Source organism: Ceratotherium simum, chromosome 26, assembly GCF_057802395.1.
Source record: "Ceratotherium simum simum isolate JZ-2026a chromosome 26, ASM5780239v1, whole genome shotgun sequence".
In the NCBI taxonomy this organism is placed as follows: Eukaryota; Metazoa; Chordata; class Mammalia; order Perissodactyla; family Rhinocerotidae; genus Ceratotherium; species Ceratotherium simum.
The window spans coordinates 21,492,903-21,507,977 of NC_141925.1; the positions used below are offsets into that span (position 1 = coordinate 21,492,903).

Genomic DNA, 15,075 nt, shown 5'->3' on the forward strand with positions numbered 1-15,075 from the left:
GAGAGTTCCGGTGTGCACTCTCTCCACTAGTAGGTGAAGTGCTTATTTGCCAACAGCCTCCCCAACACCATGTATTATGAAACTGTTTAATCTTTGTTAATCCGATGCTTGAAAAATGGTGTCTTACGGTAATTTTATTTTATATTCCTTTTATTTATGGGTAAGGTTGAAGATCATTTTCATGTGTTTAAAAGCCATTTATCTTCTACGGTGAACTGTCTATTTTGTTGCCTTATTAAAGTGTTAGTAACTGTATTAGGCTCTGCAGATAATTTCCATCAAGGAAGTCAAAGAATTTGAGACAGGAGTGTGACAGTCTCAACCAGATTGAGGAACTGACCAGATAATTCTTGTGTGTGCAGGGAATCTTGGCCCTAAAGATGGATTCCTGTAGGTAGGTTCTTTAAGAAAGCAAAGAAATTTTGAAGTGCTGGTTCCTGAGAATAAGGACATGGTATTTGCTTTGAGCTGAGGGTGAAACCAGGTGTAGGTAAGATTGATCAAGTCCTGGCAAAGAGGCCTTATTCCTCCTGTGCTTTTGAGGCAGATTTCCTTCGGAATGCTGCAGAAGCAGGGACCCGCCATGGCAACTGACTCTGTGCCCTGGGCAGCATGTCAGCCCTCCTTCCTTCCTTCTTCCTCTCCCTGGGTTTGCCTCTGTACTGGGGACCTGCAGCCCAATAGGAGAATGCTTCCCAAACTGTGTGGGGAGGATCTTTTTTTTCCAAAATCAAATCCATTGTGGATGATATTTCTGTAAAATACAATAAAAATGATTTACTAGAAAAATAAAATGAAAAAGGCATGCAAAATACAAGCCCAAATTATTTAATAGTAGATTCAACAGGTATAAGATTCCTCTGTCAAATTGCAATAAAAGTTTCTAAATGATACTCTCAAATTTTGTTCTTAAAATAGTCACACTTAGAGCAGCTGGGCTTTAGAACACAGACAGATTTTATCTTCCTTCTTCCTTCTTTATGTCTCACCTCCTTTGCCTCAACTCCCCACCCCAGAGCTTAACAAGTCAATTTATTAGGCAACCATTCCCCGCCCAATCTGTGATGCCATGTAATAAACACAGAGGTTCTAACCCCTACAGGGTGGAGATGCAAGAAACACAATAAGAAATATGTCTTTCTTTGCTTTGATATTCATCTGCCCAATATCCTGACCTAAAATTATTATTTTCCATATGAACTTGCAATTTTGAGTTTTACCAGAGTACTGAATAGCTTTCACTATAGCCATGAAAAAGTACATTTCCAAGAGGAACATTTTAGATCAGATGTTTTGATGTAAAATACTTGTCTTTCATAAGTAAAATTATAGGACATTTTAGTTTTCTTAAGATAGTTAATTCTACCATTAAATAGATTGTACTTACTTTGATTCAAACGGCTGGGGAAAAAAAAGGAAGAGAATTTGAAAGTTGCTATTTCTCCCGTCAAGTCAACAGATAATCCGCTGACCCTGAAGAAGGGCAGAAGTGTTCTGTTTTGCTCTCCTGGTGCAGTGGGCTTTGCACTCTGTTGTCAGTGAGTGATAGCTTGTTTCTCTGTCTCTCTCTCAGGATATTTTGCTCGCGTCTATGGAGTCAGGCAGCTTATAAAGGCATTTCTACAGAAGATAGAATGTCAGTGTCAGATTGTAAACCTCGGGGCTGGTATGGACACTGCCTTCTGGACATTAAAGGTAAGTAAAAATTCCCCCTCTTTTTTCCCCAATTCTTTAAATTTAATTTTGTGAAGATGTTCACCTTATTCAAAAATTTTAAAAATATATTAAAAGGGATGCAGTGACAAGCCTGTTTCCCACCCCTGTCCCCTGCTGCTTGTATACCCCCCATAATCCCCATCAGCCCCATACTTTGTCTTATCAGGGCCCTAGTGAAGGATATGTGGGTTGTTTCTCATCTTTTGCTGTTATAATAAAAATCGTTGTGTATATTTGCCTCTGCATATGTGGGAATATATCAGGAAAAAAAGTTCTACTGGTGGAATTGCTGAGATAGTGAGCACATGCATTTGTAATTTTGATGATAACTAAGATTTTATTGTTGGCACAGTGCCTTAGGTAGTATTTGGAGATTTGCAAGGCTGGGTGATGATAATATGATATGAAGCCCGTTTGTAGCCATTCTCTGATTTGATCCCTTACCTGTTCTGTTAGGGTTCAAGAGCAGGTATAATTAGACTCACTCACAGGATAGGAAACTTGGGTCTAATTAGTGGCAGAACCAGGACTAAAGCACTGGACTTTGACTCCTGAGCTGGAATTTTACCTCTAAACCTTTGCCCTACAAAGATCCCACTGATTGCATTTTCTTGTTGGTAGGTTTGTACAGATTTTTCTAGGGTCTTCTATCAGGTCAGTCATGTGGCAGTAATGGGTACGTGCATTTCCCCAGATTTCTTGCAAACTTACACCAGGATAAATTAGAGTGTATGAACATGACCCGACCTGCTTATCTGTTTTGTCCCTAATCAGCTCATCTGATAAGAAAGTCTTTGGTAATCAGAGCCCCCAACCTTTCTCTTACTCAAGTTAGAAATCAGTGGCCTCAACATGGTCTTAGTATACGCGTTTGCCTCTGTATTTTTTATTCAGGATAAGGTAACTAACATTTATGACATGCTTTTACATACATGACCTCATCAATTAACATGAGAGCTCTGTGAGAGGGGAGAGTGTTACACAGTTGGGGAAAGCGGGACTACGAGAGTTTGTGACTTCCCCCAAATTAGATAGCCAGTGGCATGGGAATGTGGAATAGACATTGGACTCGAGCTCATCGAACTCCAGACTCCTTCCTCTTTCTTCTACACACAGGCCTGTGGGTGTCCCAGGGGGTCTTTTCTGTAGGTCGATTGTGCTTCTGTAACACAGTGACCGTGGTGTGGTGGAAGGAACTGGAACAGAATGCAGTGTAAGAGAATGTGCAGTGTCAGTGTTAACAGGGGCCACTGGGAAAGTCCCTCCTTTGGGCCTGACAGCCTTTTGACTTGGTCACATGTTTTTTTTTTTCTCCTGTCTTGTGAGTTAATAATAAATCTGAGATTTTTATTTCTGAGCAAGGTTCACTGAGGCATATGTGCCCCTTCCAAGAAAAAGGTTGTCTATCAGTAGTGAGGAAGGAGAATAGCACAGGGTCTGAAAGTCTTTTGTGAAAGTTTTTTGTTGTATTTGATAATTATATTGGTCTGAAGGGATTTTTTAAAATCTAAAGTGCCTTTAAAAAAAAAAATACTATGGGGGCCAGCCCCGTGGTGTAGTGGTTAAGTTTGGCACACTCTGGTGGCCTGGGTTCGGTTCCCGGGCACAGATCTCTACCACGTGTTGGTGGCCAGGCTGTGGTGACGACCCACATACAAAATAGAGGAAGACTGGCACAGATGTTAGCTCAGGGCGAATCTTCCTCAGCAAAAAAAAAATGCTATGCTTGTTTGCTCTTTTAGAGCAGCGGTTGCATGGGCCAAATTCAGCCTGCCACTTATTTTTGTAAATAAAGTTTTATTGGAATGCAGCCAGTACCATTTATTTACATATCATCTGTGGTGGCTTTAGTACTGACAGCAGAGTTGAGCAGTTATGTCAGAGACCATCTAGGCTGCTCAGGCTAAAATACTTACTTTCTAGCTTTTTACAGAAAATTTGCTAATCCCTGTTTTAGAGATATACATGCTTCTATAAAAGAGTTGGGAAAATCTTGTCCATCAGTCTTGTTGTCTCATGCACCTTCTACCTGGGATGGTCCCCTGGCTGCACCAGCAGAGGCTTAGCTGTGCGTCAAGGCTTTCTGCTGCCACTACTGCATGAGGTAGGTCTATATGATCTCAGGGGCCCAAGACTGGATGGTTGAAGACCCCCTTCTTCAGGCAGCGGACAAGAATAGGGCAAGGGAAAGCTTGTATTGTCACAAACAAAGAATAATGAGTGAGTGAAACCCTTTAAGGGGCCTCAGTTTCTTCATGTCTCTTGAATTCTGTTTCTGCACAACCAAAGGGTCCAGTATGTAAGGGAAGCATTGTCAATATTGGCATCCCATGAGGCAGTCAGCCATGTTGGATCTGCTTTGAGTCTGAGGGGTACCCTTCCTCCTGGCTGGTCCTGGCTGCTCTCTGGTACTTATACTCAGTCTTGGGTGTCTTCTCCGCCTCCTTGTGACTTGCGAGCTATTTGGGAGTGGATGGTCAGAAGGGCCTAGGGAATCACAGAATAAAAAGTGGAAGCATCACTTGCCACAGCCATTTTGCCCCTTTTTGAAAGCCGAGGAAGAGGATGTCTGTTTCTTAAAAGCTCCAAGTGTGCTTTTTGGAAGCTTTCCTTCCACAGTGCCCTCTTATTCAGAATTGTTATGAGGATCAAGTGAGCTACTGCAGGGAAAGCTCTTTACAAAGTAAGAAGACCCATCCGAGATGTAGGACTCTATGCTGTCCGTCATGCATTTGCTTTTAGTTGTTCTCATTGTCTTCTGGAATTTTAGACTATACTTAACTTTCTATACCCTGTGAGTAAAAGCTCTTGAAAGGTCTTTAGAATTTCCTAGCAAAAGTTAGAAAACCCGTTAAAGGGTTTCTCTAACCCCTTATTATTCTTTGTTGGTGACAATACGGGCTTTCCTTTGCCCTATTTTCGTCTGCTGTCTGAAGATGGGAGTCTTCAACCATCCAAACAGTCTTGGGCCCCTGAGATCATATAGACTGAGCTCACGCAGCAGTGGCCCCAGAAAGCCTGTGACTCGCAGCTAAGCCTCTGCTGGTGCAGCCAGGGGACCATCCCAGGTGGAAGGTGCGTGAGACAACAAGACCAATATCCACATATCCTTTAAACACATCCTCCAAGTATCTTCAGATAGCTTTTACACTGCCCTACTCTGCTGACAGGCCGGGGATCCTCTGATATGTCAGTAAACTGTCTTGTTTGTCTGTTTCTCTCTCCCCTCCTACTCCCTCCCTCCCTTCCACCTTCCTTTCCTTCCTCTCTTCTTTCCTTCTTTCTATTTCTCTCTCTCTCTCTCTCTTCCCCTTTCCCTCCCTCCCACCCTTTCTTCCTTCCTCCTTCCCCCAGACCAGATTTTCTAGGATTTTAAGCACCACACAGTGTCTGTGTGGGTGGGGGGAGCTACTTGCCCTTAGGGGTCACCTTCCTACTAGGAAATGCTTGCTCATGATTTCTGCCCCCATCATGCCGTCCTCAGGGGGTCTGCTGCCCCTCCATACTTGCTCTCCATCTCTTATTACTGTCTACATAAATGGTTCTCTTACCTGCCTGGTTGCTCAAGGCAGAAACAAGAATGTCATCCTTACCCCTCCTTTTCCTTTATCCCGTCCTATACCATTGAAGCCACCACCAGTTCTGGATATCAGCAACTTTCTTTTTCTTTCTTTTTAAATAAGTAATTCTGTATTTCTGGAATATAAATGCAGACGGGAGCAGGGATGTTAAAAGAATACTAGGCCAGAAGCTGGGCAGGTCGGCTGGCTTGTAGAGCACCTTGCTTCTTGCTAAGTCTTAGAGATGTGAAGAGCTGCTGTGTGCAACATGAAGTGTGTTGTAGAAAAAGACCAGAAAGGGGTGTTGTTTTAGTCTGCGCAGTTGGTGATAGAGCTGAGGAGGAGAGGATGCATTCTAGAGTAGTCAGCAGGGCTGAGTGATCGAACAGGGAAGAGATGGAGAGAATACTAGGATGACCAGTGGGTGACTGGGGACGGGAGTGGGTAGCACCAACCAAGCTAGGAAGAGCAGAAGGGGGAAGCAGGGCTCTATGTGTGTGCGTGTATGTGTGTGTGGCTGTCACATTTTTTTTACTGCGGCCCACTGTAAAAAATAAATGTACATCCAAGCCAGCACCCGCATCTATGTACCGATGTCTGTAAATAATAAGGGCACACACATGGTGCTTACTAAGTGCAGGCCCTGTTCTGAGTGTCACTCATGTATTTCCTCATTAATCCTCACAACCCCATGAGGTGGTATCATTTTCTCCTCTTTTCAAATGAGGAAACCTTGGCCCTGGGAGTTTAGTGACTTTCCCAAGGCCTCACAGTGAACAAGTGGTGCAGCTGGGATTTGAACCCTGTCCCCCGGGCTCCAGAGTGCCTGTTCTTTACAACCTACTATACTCCCCAGTCACAGAAAAAAGTAAATGTATCACAAAATAGTACCTACTCTCGCCTCACGTGTTGCTTTCTGATATTTGCTATTTTATTCCATTTCATCCAAAAAATGCTGGTCAAAACCCACTACATTGATTTCCTGACCCTCTCTAATTGGTCTCAAGTTGCTTTTTGAAAAATACTGTTATGTTCTACTTCCAAAGCGCCTCCTAACTCCTCCCCACGTCCATCCCAGAGGCCACTCCCCCAATTCCGGCTCCCCATTACTTCTTACCTGGACCACTACAATAATCTCTTTTTTTCCTCCATCCATTCTTCATGCTGAGACCAAAGTAATTTGGAAAATACATTTCTGACCATATCATTCCCTGATTTAAAATCCTTAAATACCCCATTGCTCTTCAGGGCCTGGTACTTGGTCTGTGAAGATGATCAGTAAATGTGTGAGTGAGTAAGTAATTATGAAGATTCCGATGTGTTTTTTCTCAGGATGAAGATCTTCTCCCAAGTAAATATTTTGAAGTTGACTTTCCAGGGATAGTCACAAGAAAGCTGCACAGCATCAAGTAAGTGTGGCTGTGGCTGGAAGAAGCAACCTTTTAGAATTCAGAACGAGCCTTCAGTAGATGGCAGGTCTGAGTGGCAGGGACCTCATTTTATTTAGGGTCTTGCTCTCCTCGCTTTCTTTCTTGCCCCGAGACCCTCATTCCAATGTGTCGTGCAGTCCTCAGAATGAAACATATCCTCCCCTGTAACTCTTCTATCCATTAACGTAATTTTTCTGAACACTTAAGAAATGACCTATAGTAGTTTAATAATCTGAATTTTCATATGTATTTTGTTTACTTCTTTATCCCCAGCACACAGAAAATACGTGGTCCTGAGTAGATGTGTAGTAAATATTTTTTGAATGAATGAATGGGTAACTGAAGTTAATCACTTATTATCTATGAGATATTATGGGGGCCATTCTGAGTCCAGGTTTCAAGGAGTTGGCAAAGTTGTAGGTGACGAGTTTGCTAATCTTTGGTGAGAGCTTTGCTTTGCCTAGCACCATGTTAAATGCCTCGCTTGGGTTGTCTTATTCAGTCCTCAGAGCAGACTCATGAATTAAGTGCTATTATTAGCCCGTTTTTACAGATGAGGAAACTGAGGCTCAAAGAAGTTAATTTGCCTAAGGTCACCTAGCTAGGAAGGAGTGGAGCTGAAATTTAAACCCTGACTTCAAGCCCAAGGTCATGGTTTCTCAGTACAGTCATGGGTCGCCTAACAATAACGAGATACATTCTGAGAAATGCGGCCTTGGGTGATTTCAGTGTCATGTGAACATCATGGAATGTACCTTCACAAACCTGGATGGTACACCCTACTACACACCTGGGCTACATGGTACTAATCTTATGGGGGCCACCGTCATATGTGCAGTCCGTTGTTGACTGAAAGGTCATTATGTGGCACACGACTGTGGTTTTAATCTACACTCCTTCTCTCCTTTTTAAATCAGTTATTTAAATAAAATTCTAATTCTTATATTTAAAAAAAATTTTAATAAACATAAAAGTTTCAGCTGGTCCTTTAGAGATGTCTAATCCTCACAAACTAGAAATATTTTTCATGCTTTTTTTTTCTAGTTTATCCTATGAAAATAAGTTTTTTACCCTTTCCAAATACAAAATTATATTTTATATTAAATATGCTTTTTAGATGATATGTGGCAATTCTGATGCTCTGGAAACTGCAAAGTATGACTAAGCTTGTTAGAACTCTGAGTGAAATAAGAGTAAGTAGGCTCTAAATTAAGGCCAGAGATGGTTTCCTGGGGTGAAAAATGCAGTGGTGTTTGTGTATGGTTGATGGGATATTGATTTTGGCTCTCTGATTTCTGATTTTTTACATATTCTTGATTGAGGGAGTTACCACATAAATGTTGCTGAACTTTAGGTCTGAGTGAAAGTCAAATTTTTTCATTATCTCTGAGAAATAATAGCTATCTTAAAAATTTTGTTTGATTGAGAAGAGGCAAGAAACTTGAGATGACATGAAAACACTGGAACATTTGGAAAATTCTTGCTAGCCTATCTTTAGCTATTTCTAAGTATTTCATGATCAGTTTGTGATTTGACATCAAATTCTGAGTGTAATGCTTAGCTGACCTAACCCGAGACCTGTATCCAATGAATTTTTGCTGTAAGTGCCTGGGGTCAAATGTAATTAAACAGAAGGCCTTCTGGAGTGGCCCTTGCTTTGAACAATAGCAGTGTATATGTGCCATTTCTGAGTGGGCGTCTGCATTTTTGCAGTAAATGAGCTACTTGACTCATCTTTCTCCTCTTTCCCATCTTCCCATAGATTCAAGTCTGTCCTGTCAAAACCCATTTTAGACTTACATTCAGAGGACACACTTCAAATGGGCAAGTATCCTTAACCTAAGTGATACACTGTGGACTATATAACTGTTTTTGCTTTTTTTCTCCTTTTCTTCTTCAAGATGGTGTGTATGTGTGTGCACAAGATGTCACACAGCATGTACTTCTGCTGATACATTTACACTTTTATTGCAGTTACCATGAAGGAATTTAAAACAATTTCTTGTATGACTCTACTAAAATGTCCATAGGTCCCCAATCTTAAATCTTTGAAAAAAAATTTAAATTAGTTGCCAACATTTCAGAAATTGAGGATTTTTGATGAAAATCTTGATTTCTAGCTTTCTTTGGAAAAATCAGATCTGGCAGCAGTAGAACCTAACTCCCATGTGGCAGTAATTGAACAGCGGCTGCCTCATTTGGAGGGGTCGTGTGTTCTCCACTTCTGTCCCCATCCCTCTCCGTTGTCTTATTCCCAACCAGCCTCCCTCGTTTCTGTTACCTCCTTAGCCCCTGCAGTCAATTTTTCCCCTGAAGTTTTAATTATGAATGTTTAACAACACTTTCCTCATTTCTAAGCCTTTCAAGTTACAGTAAACCTCTTCCAGAATTTTCCGTTGTCTTCAGTCTGTGTCTGACAGAGATGTTCAAGGGGCTTGTTAATAATTCAGGTCAGAAAACATGCTCAGGATGGTCTTCTCGGATGGTCGACACGATGACACGGTAAACATCAGACAACTCTATAAGCCTCCTTTTACACACAACCACATTGCTTTAGTCATTCTGTCCTTCTGGTGATCAGATTCCCAATTAACTTTCCACAGAAAATATCTCTTCCATCCTTTGTTTCCCTCATATGACTGTAAATAGAACCTATTCAGGCTTTGCCATTTTCTGGCCTGTTTGCTTTTCCACACTTTTGCTATCATAATTTTCTATATATTTGGTTAATATTTGTGTCAGAATGACTATGTGTAACAAAAGACCTAATACTTTGCATTCTTTTTGATGAAACAATGTAGAAATATATGAAATAGAAAGTAAAGACCCTCCATAACCCCACCCCCAGCATAACCAGTGTTGAATGTCTTCTCCTACAGATGAGCAGTATACCCGGAGACAGGTAAATACATACACACAGAAATTTAATCCGGGGCCTGGCACATAAAAGTTTCAGTAGACTTCTGTTGAATGAATGTATATACACATTGAATAAATATATGTTCTAGTTCAATATGTATTTGTTGAATTAATGACTCTCTAATTCTATAGATAAATATAGATTTATATGTAATTTTAATAAACAGTGAATAATTTATACATACTGTTTTATAAGTTGCTCTTTTCACACCCAGTAAATCATGGCTGTCTTTTCATGTTAGCATGTGTGGATCTACCTCGTATAGGTAGATCACAGGTATAGATCTACCTTTCTAGCAGCTTTATAATACTCCTTTGCACGGAAATTCTATTTTATTTAATGTGTTTCCTACTCGTGGTCATTTAGATTGCTACCTTTTTAATGTTTTTATGTTAAACAGTGTTGTAGAAAGCATATGATTATGTGCATATTTGCAGGAATTGGTAGCTCAAAGAATTGCCCATTATGAATTTTAGCTATTGCCCAACTGTTCTTCAAGACCCTTTTTACTAATTTATGTTTTCACTAGAGTGGGTGAGGATTTTCTTTCCCTACACCTTCACTTACACTGAGTATTATAATTTTTAAAAATTTCTACCAATCTGATAGGCTGAAATAATATCCTATTATTTTAAAATTTTATATAACTTTGAAAGTTAGTGAGATGGAGTATCTTTTCCTTAATTTTATTGGCTGTTGGGATGACTTTGTAAATTTCCTTTTTATTTCCTTTGCCCTTTTTTGTTTCCAGTTGAATTGCGTCCTTTTCTTTTCAATTTATAGGAACCCTGTATAACATAAAGATATGTTCTTTGATGAAGGTCCCTTGTCAACCTTTTTATTGCAGATTTTTTGATTAGTCTTATTTATTTTGTAACTCTGTGTTTGTGTCTTATGTCGGCAAATTTTTCAATCTCATCCTTTATAGTTTTTGATCTTTCTGTTATGCTGAGAAAGGAAAATTTGAATAAAAATAAATAAAATAGAAGTGTGAATGAAAATTTGAGAAAAGTGATAGGTGATAATTAGACTGACAAAAATTTCATTTAAAAATTACCATATTTCGTCAAACCTCTGAGAGTATGCTTGTAAGAATCACCACTGTTTACCTATCAATAAAGAAGAAAAAGTGCTGACAAATTAAACTGATACTGTAACCAAACTCATTGGGTTCATCTCTTGGTGCGTGCAGAGCTGAAAAGCACAACCAAGGCAGAAGGAGCTGAAGGAAAGGTTTGTTGCTTGCACAAGCAATGGGAAACACTCCAAGCTAAATGCCAGTGAAGACTTTATACACAGGAGAGCAGAGGAGGACAGGTTTATTTGTAACAACTGTGTAACAGCTGTGTTCATTTCGGGCACATGTGTAGCAGGCACACGTGTTACTACATACATCTGGTGATCTGAAAATGGCTATTTGGACCCTCCTAGAGGAGGAGAATTTAAGATGCTAATGAGCTTAAGGTAACTTTAGGACGCTTGGTGCTGGAACATTTTAAAGGGGTCTTGCTGCAAACGTGTTTCTCTGCAAGATAGCAACATCTGCAAAATCGGGGACATCAATTTCTGCAAAACGGGACATCAATTTCTGCAAAACAGAACTCGTAGTTTCTTCTTGTCTGAAAAACATTTGACAGACCATGTTAGTTGTTGATCGGATCCTCAGTAACCCTTTCTTTGCCTTGTTCCCTGGTCACATTACCTCCTTGACTGGGAGAGGCATCCTGATTCCAGAAATGTTAAAATGTGAAAAACAATCTGCATCTTAGAATTGATAATGTATGTTTTTTTAAAGCTAAAATATGCACAGAGTAAAAAATTAAAAGCGTATAAATGGACATGCAGCAAAAAGTAAGTCAGAATGAGTTCTTAAAAAGTAAATCAGGTTCCATTAGTCTCCTTGAAACTTCCTACTGGGTGGGACTCACATGGTTATTCAGGCCTCTCTGTGACTCCTGATTTTGTTTCCAACCACAGTAACTGATAAACCACACTGTCCTCCTGCTGTCCTCTGAGTGTGCCAATCTTGCTCTCATCTTCAAACCTTTCCACTTCCTCTTCCCTCAACCTGGAACTCTTTTTGCCTAATCTTTGCTTGATGAGCTCAGCTCAGCTGCCACCTCCACAGAGAGGCCCTCCCTGACCACCAGGCTAAAGACCCTCTCCCTCCTCCTCTAGTTATACTCTCCTCTCATCACCCTCCTTTAGTTTCTTTATGGCACTTAATACTCTGATGTTATCTTGATTGTTCATTCGTTTAGTGATTGTCTGTCTCCCTCCTGTAGGGGGTAAGCCTCATGAGATCAGGGACCTCTTCTGTCTTGTTCATCACTGTATCTCCAGCACCTAGAACAGCACCTGGCACACAGAGATTGTTGACTGAATAAATACACACCTGAATGCTAGAATGAATGAGTGTGTTTGTGATCCATCTCAACTCCCTCTTGGAATTAGATGAATATAAAGTACAGTAATGTGCCACATAAGGACATTTCAGTCAACAATGGACTGCGTATATGGCAGTGGTTCCATAAGATTAGTACTATATAGTCTAGGTGTGTAGTAGGCTCTACCATCTAGGTTTGTGTAAGTGCATTCTGTGGTGTTTGCACAATGACAAAATCGCCTAGTGATGCATGCAACTGGAGGTGGGGGAGGTGCGCACAGTTCAAGATGAAGCTGAAGGAGGCATCAGGGGTGCGTCATGCAGGCTCTCGTGGGCCATGCTAAGGATTCTGGACTCTGTTGTAAAGGAAGTGGGAAATCTATTATACACGCCCACAAACTACTTTGTAGCACTTCCCACACTTGTCCTTGTTTACTCTTCATCTTCCCTGCTGGATTGTAAACCCCATGGGGGCAGGTACCACATCTTTTTGTACATCTCTGTTACCAGAACTTGGCTCGGTGCCCAGGACATAATGCGAGCTCAGTAAGTATTAGCTGGGTGGACAGATGAACACGCAAGTCTTCTGTATGGTCTGGAAATCTTCCCGAGGCTGTCTCCATTTTATGACCTCTTTTTTTTTTTTTTGTTAACTGAAGTGTTCTAGGAAAATCTATGGGCCTGAAAGAACACCTTGCAATCCTGAATAATAATAGTTAGACTGTCGCTGAAGAGATACAATAAATGAGGTTGATAGGATTCACTGCAGTCAGCAGCATATAGAACACCTCTCTCTTGAAATGCTCACCTGGAAGTGATGGAAGGGATCACTGCTTGCAAGCACTGTGGATACAGTGTGCGTGTATTTAACTACTGTGTTATATTGTGTGAATCTTCCACTTTCTCATTCCTTTTCTAGGCATGAGCTTAATAAAGCAGATAATTAAAGCCTGTTAGAGCTGTTGCAACAAACCACTGCTGTTTAACAAACCACTGTAAAGCCTGTGGCTTAAAACAACCACCATCTGTTTAGCTCACAATTCTGCAGCTTGGCAATTTGGGTTGGGTTCATCTGGGTGAATTTCTCAGCTGGGCTCATTCAAACACCTGCCTGGATTGAATCATTGGTGGCTTGTCTTCACGGAAGATCCAACTATGTACTAGGCAGTGAGCTGGGCCAAGGGGCTCCCATCTTTCTTGGTTCACTGTGCCCTAAGTTTCTCAGCAATGTTTCCACAGTGCCCCTAGGCAAAAAAAACACATCAATGGTTCTGTTTATTAATGTTTAAGCATTGTAAATATTTGTCCTGACAACTTATTAGTCATTTGAAAAAAACTAATACACATAAGTTGAAAGAACAGATACTCTTTATATTTCATTCTTAAATAACCACAATGGCTTCTAATGGAATGTGTGCCTCTGCTGTGCACTTGGTGACTTAACACTGGAGTTGGATTGAACACCACCACTGTTCCACAGTAACTTCCAGCAGTATTTGCTTTTAATCACAGCCACGTTTGAGAACAGAGCTTCGCAGAGATATGATGTCACTGTAAGGATTGCAGAGAAGTCTAATGTTGAAACTATTGCCTTGAGCTCGTAGTTTGCTTATGGCTAATCCATGTTGAGTATCTCTGTGTTTCCCTCAAACATTTAAAATATCTTGCTATGCCCTTGCGAGTTTGCTGTGCCACCCCAGGGCACCTTGGTACACAGTTTGGGAACCATGGAGCTCAGCGTTTTATCATTGCCTTTAATGCTAATCATAATCATATGAGGTTAGAATTATCCACATTTTATGTTTAAAAGAGAGGTAGTCTTGAGTGGTTATGTAGCTTGCCCACAGGCACGTGATTAGGAACTGGCAGAGTAGAAATTTGGTATCAAGGCTATTTGAGACTGAAGCCCATGCTGCTGAGATTCACTCCAAAGAGAGTTTTCGTCTTGGGAACTATATCCTGGGTAAAAGCCACAGCATGTTAAGTTTCCCTATCAGAGAATGATTAGGACTGTTTAAGAATTTTTAAAAAATTAATATTGACTAATGATCTTTGAGTTTTTATGTGTAACTTTATAATGTAAGGTTCTCAACCTCAGCACTGTTGACATTTGGGGCTGGATAATTCTGTTGTGGAGGGCTGTCCCACACAATGTGTAATGTTTAGCAGCATCCCTGTCCTCCACCCACTAGATACAGAAGCATCCCCAAGTTGTGACAACCAAAAATGTCTCCAGACATTGCCACATGTTCCCTAGGGACACAGTTACCCTGACTGACAACCACTCTGCTTTAATGCAATAATGACCAAGCTTGAGTAATAGGATTTTCATAACTGTCTTTTTATTCTGGCCATGCATAAATTGGTTCTTAACTTTTTTAACCATATTATGGTGTTATATTTTCAGGGCTTCTCCTCCGTCTTGAATCCTCTTAGAAATCAATCCTCTAAAGAAGTATTGATCACAGAAAGAACTACAAGTAGCAACACGGAGGTTTTAAATCAATGTTAATGAGCTTTCTGGAATTGAATGACTATGGTCTGTTTCTTTAGAAAATTCTTCTTATATGAGTATGACACAAAACGCTTTCAATCCCTTACATTTTTCTCTTATGAAATAGAATATAGAAAAAAAGGAAGGGATTGTGTCATTTTGGTGAGCAACTTATTTTTAATCACCAGCTCTTAGAAGCATTCCAAATGCACCAAGGATTTTTGGTTGTTCCCGTGGTCTCTTGCCAGTGTTAGATTTTATAAAAATGGCATATTTTCTCAGAATAGTAAACCTCCTTTGAAACTTGCTCTGAGCCTATGTCCTCTCCCAAATTCATATTGTTCCCCACAAAATGAGGGTAAGGCATCCTTCAAGGGTGAATAATGGACCTGCTATTTCTAGATAGCTTGAGTAGCCCCTGACTTCAGAGGGACAACGGAATCATGATGGAGTGTGCGTTATTAGAGCCATCAGATTCTGTCATTAAAAGAGACCTCGGGGCCATCTCGTCCCATGCTTCCTGTGTAGTATGCCAGCATGCCATGGCATATGGCTGGGCCACTGCCAGA

The 15,075-nt window shown here is 40.7% G+C and overlaps 1 protein-coding gene across 1 annotated transcript in view; it reads left to right on the plus strand.

Moving 5' to 3' along the window:
• Nucleotides 1-15,075, plus strand: part of LCMT1 (leucine carboxyl methyltransferase 1) — a 47,797-nt gene that overhangs the window by 15,403 nt on the left and 17,319 nt on the right. The window contains exons 3-5 of the mRNA XM_004439513.3: nt 1,574-1,695; nt 6,609-6,685; nt 8,469-8,530. Of these exons, the coding sequence (XP_004439570.3) occupies nt 1,574-1,695; nt 6,609-6,685; nt 8,469-8,530 (261 nt within the window). The remainder of the gene's footprint in view (nt 1-1,573; nt 1,696-6,608; nt 6,686-8,468; nt 8,531-15,075) is intronic.